At 35.6% G+C, this 9,242-nt stretch overlaps 2 protein-coding genes across 2 annotated transcripts in view; both read right to left on the bottom strand.

Annotated features, from left to right (window-relative positions):
- Positions 1–735: 735 nt before the first annotated feature.
- On the bottom strand, positions 736–1,694 carry fabp10a (fatty acid binding protein 10a, liver basic). Its single transcript, XM_008431080.2, has 4 exons — positions 1,542–1,694; positions 1,245–1,417; positions 963–1,052; positions 736–840 (listed from the first exon to the last, which is right to left on the bottom strand). Exons 1-4 carry the CDS (start codon positions 1,606–1,608, stop codon positions 790–792), a joined length of 381 nt encoding a protein of 126 aa, XP_008429302.1. The 5' UTR covers positions 1,609–1,694; the 3' UTR covers positions 736–789.
- A 640-nt stretch (positions 1,695–2,334) lies between these two features.
- myom3 (myomesin 3) overlaps positions 2,335–9,242 on the bottom strand; it is a 57,844-nt gene continuing 50,936 nt past the window's right edge. The window contains exons 28-37 of the mRNA XM_008431077.1: positions 8,531–8,598; positions 7,213–7,323; positions 6,879–6,966; positions 6,714–6,752; positions 6,413–6,518; positions 4,097–4,260; positions 3,960–3,996; positions 3,785–3,807; positions 3,621–3,676; positions 2,335–3,527 (exon numbers count right to left, since the gene is read on the bottom strand). Coding sequence (XP_008429299.1) covers positions 3,258–3,527; positions 3,621–3,676; positions 3,785–3,807; positions 3,960–3,996; positions 4,097–4,260; positions 6,413–6,518; positions 6,714–6,752; positions 6,879–6,966; positions 7,213–7,323; positions 8,531–8,598 — 962 coding nt within the window. The 3' untranslated portion in view covers positions 2,335–3,257. The remainder of the gene's footprint in view (positions 3,528–3,620; positions 3,677–3,784; positions 3,808–3,959; positions 3,997–4,096; positions 4,261–6,412; positions 6,519–6,713; positions 6,753–6,878; positions 6,967–7,212; positions 7,324–8,530; positions 8,599–9,242) is intronic.

Consider the following 9,242-nt stretch of genomic DNA (forward strand, 5'->3'; position numbering starts at 1 on the left):
CCTTATTTAAATTTTGGGTCTGGAAATAAAAACACATTTTAATTCCCAAGGGATCTGACAGAGATGGGAATATTTCAATCTCCAGATGCGCCTGCCTGATCCACCCAGGCTTATTGTTGCGACTGAAATGGAACATATACTAAAAAAAAAATCCGGAAGCGGGTGATATTGTGTTATTTTATCTTGTCCAAAAATAGTTATGATTTAATTTATAATAACAATTAAAACATAAAACAAGTGTGCTAACGTCTTCTGTCTTGTAACCACTGAAAAACCAAACTGAGGGTTTCTGAGAACTTCACTTCCTCATTTTAGGCCAAGAAAAGAGTTATCCTGCATTACTTGTTTACTTGTTTTTTTAATGCTTGTTTGACATATTGTTAAATATGTATTTCAGAATATTATGTAGTCATATATATATTACTATTATTGCTAATATTGGTGGTAGTAGTAGTATAAATTCCTATTGTGTTTTGCATTTGCATTTGAGGGCAATGTTCATGGATTTCAGATCACTTGATTTGTTATGTCAATCTAGATAACGAACTGTGCCCAACGCTGAACTCAGCAGCTTGCCTGGCCAGTAATGTGATTTTGCAGAGACAATGTTTTTGTTCTTTAGAAAAATATTACATTTATATGGCGTCAGCAAAGATATACGCTTGATTTATACATCTTTTTTTGGCCACCACTAACCACATGTACACATGACACAATACAAACCACACGTATCACGCACTTTTTTTTATTTTTATTTAAATAGACATTGTATCTTTGTCACTGTCGGGTTTAAATCTTTCTGCTCTTCCTGACAAGAGTTGTTGAGCCCACAGTCAGAGTCTAGGTAAGACAGAACAAGACACATATTTCAAAGCTTATAATCAAACACTCTGAGAACTTATTGTGCATTTATCTTTCAGAAATACATGTTTCTGCAAGACTAAAATCTGGATGCACCATACCTCAATCATCTCTCCTCCTTTGAGCTCTTGTGTGTGGTTGAATTTGCCAGTTTTGCAGACCAGCTTTCCTCCCTCCATATTGACAACGCACTGAGGAGGGGTTAGAAGACAGATTTCAGCACCAGCAATCCAGCAAATAACAGATCATTTAAAAAACAATAATATGAGATCAAATTTAAGTATAAGGAATATTTTTGAAGACGTGTTGTAGACATGTAGAATGCTTAGAGAAGATTTGTACGTTATTTGTCACTGTATAGACAATAAGCAAAAGTTAGTAACCTTCAGCTTCTTGCCATCCATGGTGGTAATTTCAGCCTCTTTCCCGATGGTGAAGGAGTTTGTCACAGTCTTTCCAGGCGTCTTGGAGGTGATGACAAAGTCATTGCCCGTCTGCTTAATCTCAGTAATCGGTTTGATGTCTTTGGCCATCTTGATGACATCTTCTGGGAGTTCTGTTGAGTAGAAGAGATTTGTTGATATTCTATGCGACATTAGACATGAATTACAACCAATCTGCAATGCAAAGCTGCGTCGGCCTGTGTTGACAAAAGTAAAATTTGTGAATAATTTTCCTACCCATGGCTCGGAGGAACTCTTCGTAGTTTTCCTGGGAGTACACCTGCCATGTTCCGTTGAGATCCATGTCTTCTAGAGAGTCTGGGTTCTCCTTCACCAAAGTATTTGGAAGCTGAGACAGCTGTGTGAAGCTCAACACAATGTGAAGAAAATGAACGTGAACTTGCTTCCTTTTATACCCAAAGGCAAAGGCTCCACAGTGCAATGCCGAGTGAGTAGCAAAGTCCTTTGAGGATTGTTTGAACAACCCAGAGTTCAGTTACTCTTTCATGTTTAAGCTTCAGCCTCAGAAAAGGATTTTTTAAAATCACAACTTAAGGTAAAGTACAAGATATCATCTGCAAATTTAGTCTTCAAAACATTCACTCTATGTTTGCACTGTTCACAATCATTTATAATAAAGAGGAGACAAGATGCAAACAGAGAATAGATAATAAAAAAGTAGAATTTTACTGTTGCTTGTTCTTCACTGCTGTTTAACATTGTATAAAATTGACAAGATTAGCAGATACTTTAATTTTGGACTTAGGTTTTCATCCAACATTAAAGTAGTTCCATTCACCTCTGCAGATTCTCCTCAGTGTATTACTGAATCTCCAAATATGGATCTTACCTGACCTCATGTGGCACCACATATTAGGGTTATTGACACTGAGGACTTTGCTTTTTAACTCAGAGACCATAGCTGTTGCAAAATTGAACAAACTGACCTACTGTCAATTTTTAATGCATTTTTTGATTGTAAAGTTCACTACATCGGTTTTGTGTGGATAAAAGAAATGGAGCAAAAACAATAAGTTGGAAATAGCTTTATTGACAACAAAACAGGCAAACAATACATCTGGGTTTTTTTCTAAAAAAGCCACAGCCAAAATCTATTTTTAGACTAAAAGGTTGCAAGTAAATGCAACATTAAAATAACAGAAGCGTTATAAGAATCTTAGTATTCTTCTCTTCTAAAATAAAACTAAGCTAAACTAAGTTTCACCAGAATAAACCAGCTCAGAAAGGTATTACTGTTGTATTTAATCTGTATTAGCATCTAGTAAACAATCACAATGATACAATTATTTCTGTAACCTAACCTGATCTATTAATCTAGCTCAAATAAACATGCAAAATAATAGCGAACACACAGACAAACAAAAATAGTGCCATCATTTTGACTGGCAAGTATCATTTGAGCTATGCTAACTTCACTTCTCTAAAGTAGAGGTTGTAGCACTAAGCTAGGAAAAATGCATTAGCTACTCCATGTTTTGCACCTTATGAAGTTTTACTGGGGTTTTACTTTATAAACCAACACAATGTAGAAAAAAATGGGTTTCACAATCTAAAAAAAAAAAGAAAAACGGAATTCATATTTAGCTCCAGACTATCTTACATGAAGTTTGACCAATTGCCTTTAGAAGTCCATTGTCAATGCTTGAAAAACTGATGTCTGCAGATGGTCTCTATTGAGCCTGACTGAGATCATTTGTAATTAACTTGGATGTGCAAAGCTTACATAACCTAAGACATTTGCAGCTTTAATTGCAGCAAAAACTGTATTTTTATAAGGTATTTACCCAGCTACGCTCGTAAAAGAATTTGCAAAAGAATTTCAAAATTTTGTATCAGTTTCTTCCCACATCACCATGATGTCCTACTTTCTGTTAGTGTATAAAATAAAATATCTGACTGGGCAAAACTGTGGCATTCCTCCAGTTTGCAAGTTTAACCCATCTCTACTGCATTAGCTGGAGGTTTGTCTCCCTTCTTGTACACACTCAAGGTCACATCAACAGTTTCAGAGCCATACTGGTTGCGCACAAAGATACTATACTTTCCAGAATCTTCCGTGGTAACCTTGTTGACGGTGATGGAGGTGCGCTTGGACTCCTTAGTGATGGTAAACTGAGTCTGATCAAGGATTTCTCTGTCATTGCGTAGCCAGAAGATCTCAGGAGCTGGGTCACCATCAATGAAGCATGTCAGACACAGAGACTGAGAAGATATCACAACAAAAATGGTTGGCCGTAGAGAATGTCTGAGGTATTTATAATTTATAATTTTTTATAATTCCTGACAACGTTTTACCTTGCCCTCCATGATGGCTACAACATCTGGAAGCCCTTTTACTACTTTGGCGCGATCTGAAAATCAGCAGGGAATATTATCTCAAGCTGATACCCAAAGAAAAATCATTTAAGCTCAAATAAAAACAAAAACATATGGTGTGAGGGTTATCACACGGTACTTACTTTTCTCAGCAATGGCCAGTTGCCTAAGGGATGAAAATTAGACAGTCATCTTAAGCTTACACTGCATTGTACCAATTTCAAACAAGCCATCTCTGCATTTGTTTGTTTTTTGTAACTTTTCTATTCAGATTCATTCAAAACCTTCAAACTTCTTCCCTTGAATCAATGCACTTACTTTAACCTTTGATGTTCCATCAAGGCTTCAGCAAATGCTGTTGAAAGACACAACAAGATTCACAACATTGACAATCTAATTGCTGCGCCTTAGATTATCTTATTTGTATAGAATTTTGTTTTAAACCAGCGCCTTACCTTCTGCGGACAGTTCATAGAGCCGTTTGTGTGTCTCTTTGCCATCAAACATCTCCAACATGTATTCACCTTTGTCATTCTCTGTTGGGTTTAAGATTTCCATCCAGACTTTCTGCATACTGCTACCTGGCTTTGTCCTGGTCTCTTGATCAATTTTCCTCCCCCTAAAAGCACAGGATGAAGCACAAATCTACTGTTTATATACACTATTGCTACAATATACAATTTAATCTAATCAGGCACTTTATTAGTTACATTTTGCTAATACCAATTTAGAGCCTCTTTTACTTCCAGAATGGCCTAATTATTTATAACATACATTCAACAAGGTGTATCAAGGTATTATAGATTTTGGTCCAGCATGACATGATGCGATCACACAGTTACTGCAGATTTTTCAGCTGCACATGAATGATGTGAATTTCCTATTCCACCAAATCCAAAGATGGCCTATTAGACTGAGATCTGTATTAAATTGAGAACCAGTTTAGATGATTCAAACTTCACAAGAGTGCATGAAGACAACAGAATATTACTCTGTGGTTACAAAGGCATGAACAAGGTCAACATGGTGTTGGACTCTCAATTGGTACAAGAAAAGCTCAAAATGTGCCAAGAAAATGTTTCCAGAATGTTGCACAGTTACACTGTTATGTCCTGCATGCTTGGTTTTTAAAGGCAGGACCAGATCTATTCTGTTTGTTTGCAGGACATATCTATGCATTCATATGTTTTTATGCCAAATTCTGGCATCACAATCTGCACTTCACAGGTGAAAAGAAGACTCTTTTCACCAGACAATGTTTCAAAAATATGCATAATGTTCAACTTCAGTAAATCTTTGCAAACTGTAGCCTAAGCTTAATGATCCTATGTGACAGGACTGACATTCACTTCTGCTGCTGCTGCAGCCCAATTAGTTCCTGCGTTAAAATGTTCTGCATTCAGAAATGGCATTCTGCTATTTGAGTCAGTGCTGCCTTTGTACCATCTTAAAACAGTCTTCGGATTCTTCTCTGATCTCTGACATCGACAAGACACTTGCATGAGTATTTCTAAAAACATACTCAGAGTAGCTCGTCTCACACATGCCACATTTAGAGTAACCCAAATTTCATCTAGATGCCGAAATGCGATATATTTTTAACAACAATGATTTTTGAAGCTTCGGTAAATGAAAAACTCAAATTTAATCCATGAGTGTTTAACCTCCTACAGTCTTCCAGCAGGTGGTGCTACCGCCCCTTTAAGAAACAATTTTTAACCTGCCAATAAACCAAAACTGAGTGGAAACCAAGTTCTGAAACTAAACTAATCTAAGAGGTCCTTTTCTTTCATTTTGCTTAAAAAACTGTAATCATAATTGTAAAAATTAGGAAAAAAATTACATATAACTGAACCTTTCCTTGAAAAGTAATTTTATGAGCCTGGTGAACCTGGTGTTTCATATTGATGTGTGTGTATGGCATAAATTTGAGTATATGTTTTATAAAATTAGTGGGTCAAATGTAAAAGGAATTTTAAAAGTTAAAGACATTGCTAAAATGGATAAAAACTTTACTGAGCGTATATGACCATACGGTTTTCTTAAAATCTCATCTTGACTCCTCTACATACTTCTTTTCATTATCACAGCTCAGTGATTACCTTACCTGACCAGAAAACATTTTTATAGAATGACTCAAAATATTTGTTTTGACTGAAGGTGGCGGTTTTTGGAGCAGGGTCTTTCTTCATTCGCAGCCTCTCAGGTCATGATTACATTATGTAAAACTCATTTCACTGCGAACAGTGAAACTGGCATTCCAGCAGTTTACAATTTCTGATCACCTTGAGTCTGATTTTGTTCCGTAACATGGTGGCCTTTTCAAAATAAATGTGAATGAGGTCCAGCTTGCAAAATGAACATGTTTCATTGTATGTGTGAATTATTATTGAATTATATTACATCATTTGAACCATTAGAAATATTTAAATCGAGAATGTGTGCTCAAAGTAAATTTTACCTGCTGTACTCGAAATGGTATGTATAATTTTGATCCTTGCAAAATAGAAGAAAATTCTCAAATTCAATTTGCTGAAATGATACATTGTATAATCACTTCTACCTGGAAAACAGTGGTTCAGATAAATTATCTAACTTAACCCGATGTTCATGTTTGTGATAAATGTTTGACAAAAAAAATCTCTGATTAGAATTGTACTAATCCAGACCTGGAAAACACTCTTCACAGGACGGAAATACAAAATGATGGAATCCAAGAATTGGCTTTTCACAGGATGTTGGTCAGAAAGATGCTCTGTACTCAGACTTACTTGAAGTACCAGCTTGTCTTCAGGAAGCTAATGTAGTATCGGAGGCTGGAGTAGATCTTGAAACCTTCGGCAGTGCTCTCAATCCGCAGCGGGCCAGCTGACAATGCTGCGGTCAGAACTCTTGATTACTTACTTATTGGTACATGTTGGTGTGTGTTTTGATTTGTGAGGTTGAAAAAAGAGCTTTTTGTCTTGCATAATAAACGTAATGGAGGGAGCAGAGTGAATATAGCATGGTTAATTAAAATGGCATGCCTGTGTAATAACACAGGACACTTCATATCAAACGTGTGCAACTCACCGCATTGTTCACTCAGCTGCTGGAGAAGCTTGTCGTACTCTGTAAACAAGCAAAATACATCTTCAGAGAGCTTGTTGTGCCAGAACTTGATTACTTATAATTCTAATTGCTTCATTTCCACTACGGATGGAAGAAGCGTGTTTGCGTAATGAGGTTTCGTCGAACCGTTGTCTAGTAACTCCAAGGTGCTGACATCCTCTCCTCGGCTGTCTGACACCACAGCTCTGTATGAACCGGCCTCTTTCTTCGTCACCTAAAGGAAGTCCATTTGAAATCCATAATTTAATATATTTGTAGAAAACCAAAATGATTAATGTCATATTTAACTTCAGCTCAAGCTAACTTTAAAACGGACACACTGATGTATACTATCTGTCTAGACTTCATCCTTTAATTATCAACTGTGAGTCACTATTATGTTGCTTCTCTGTGTCAGCTGCAGTTTATGAATGTAATTTCTAACACAGAGAGACGGGCGAGATTCATCTTTTTCCATTACCTGTGAGATTGAGAGCGAGATAATCCCAGTTGTCTGATCATAAGAAAGGTCTTTAATTTCCAGACCATCCTTAAACCACTTGAAAGACGTGTCCTTATTCGTGTTTGTCACCTGTTAAGGAGGAGATACCAATCATGTTATGGGGGGGAAAAAAAGGTATCCGAGCATCGTTAAATGAAAATCACTCTGTCAGGTTTATTAACACCGCATGCATGATATTAAAGCCTACAAAATCTGACACTCGTGATGAACAGGTCAGTAAAAGCCCTGCCAGACAGCGTCAACAGATCGTTTTTATACCGAGGACAAAGAACCAGAAACACACAAGAGACAGTCTGGCTCCCTTGCAGCTGCAGAAAACAATTTCTCTAGGAGCTCAAACAGGTTCATATGGTGAAAATGAATAAACATTAAAATATAAACATAACATAATATCACCATCAGCTAAATAAAGTCAGAAGATATTAACCGGAAATAAAAGTTTCCACCATATGTCACCTCACAGAGCCTAAACGCCAGTTGACTTTCTGTTTTGTCATTATATTTGCTTTCTGATGGTTCTAAGGCTTTAGAATGTCCTTTTGTTCTGTTGAATCCCTTTTTATGTAATTAAATATTAAGTTTGTAGAAAGGATTTAAATATATTTTTTATTTTGCTGCATCATTACAACTGCAACCTGTTTTTCTTCTCTTACAGAGTTACTTCGGTCAAAATTCTTAACACCCTAAAGAAACTCTATAAAATGCTGTTTAAAGTGCTGTGAAAAAGAGCATTTGTGTTTTTCGAATTTCTTCTGTTTTTGCTTCCTTTTCTTTTTTTTAAATAATGCAAAGATTTTCTCATTTACTAAGGTAAAAAGATTTTTTAACCAACCTGGTACCATGTGCAGAACTAACTCTGCCCTATAGCTATGAACTGCTGGTGATTCACTTGGTAGCAACAAGTGTAACAACAAAGAGACTTCTACATTTTAAGCTACTTTTCTTTTATTCGGATCATGAACTTAATCTTGACTTGGTGGATGTTTTTTTCATTAGGGTATTCAAAAACAGAGGAATTTTGTTCTGATCTTTAGTAAAAATATGCTGCTGTTTTTCTTCATCTTTTTAAAAAAATACAATGTTTCAAGATCAGACATTATTCAAAGAGTGAGAATAATAGACTAACTTGCCTGGAATATTCTAAACAATTAATAAAATACAGAATAATTTCTAATTGCCATTGGTCTTTGTACTAAAATAGCTGAATTTTCACTCTTACAATGAATGATCTGTCTCACTACCATCAGGAATTTTCACACACGAGATACGAAAGTACCTTGCATTGTATAATTAATTCACAATCCTTATTCACACTCCATGTCAAAAATTCCTGGAAATAAGGTCCTTGGAAGAAAAGGAACAAATTATTTTGAGCCACAATAAACAACATATAAAAACACACATTTATAATAGCTAAGTTAAATTATACTAGAATGATCTATCAAAGCACTAAGAGCAAAAAGAGAAACACAAAATTATCCATGCCATCACTTTTTAAATCAATGCAAAAAAAAAAAAAAAAAAATCATTCTTCGGTTTTATTTCTCTTTTGCATGGAAGTATTCTAGCTGTACTGAACAAAAAGAGCATCTGTACACTTTGAGTCTAACTTGGATTTATAATAGTAAAAAAAATAAAAAGAATTGAGTGAGATTCTTGCACAAGTGTCCACTAGGACACTGTCCTCTGTGCATACACAACAAATGGAGATGAAACTGTTGATAAAAACCAATAGTTCAGAAGCACAGATTTCAGAACTCTAAATCTTTTATTCCAGGAACAACACATGAATATTTACCTTTTGACTAAGTCTAACACATTCACTTTCTCTTTTATTAATGTTCCCTCTTCTTGTTAAAATGTGTTTTGACATCCAGGTTTCTATAATATTTACATGGGACAAAATATATACTGCTCAAAAAAATAAAGGGAACACTTAAGTGTTCACTTAAGTGTTTAAGTGTTCCCTTTATTTTTTTAAGCAGTAT

The sequence above is a fragment of the Poecilia reticulata genome, linkage group LG16, assembly GCF_000633615.1.
Source record: "Poecilia reticulata strain Guanapo linkage group LG16, Guppy_female_1.0+MT, whole genome shotgun sequence".
Taxonomy (NCBI): Eukaryota; Metazoa; Chordata; class Actinopteri; order Cyprinodontiformes; family Poeciliidae; genus Poecilia; species Poecilia reticulata.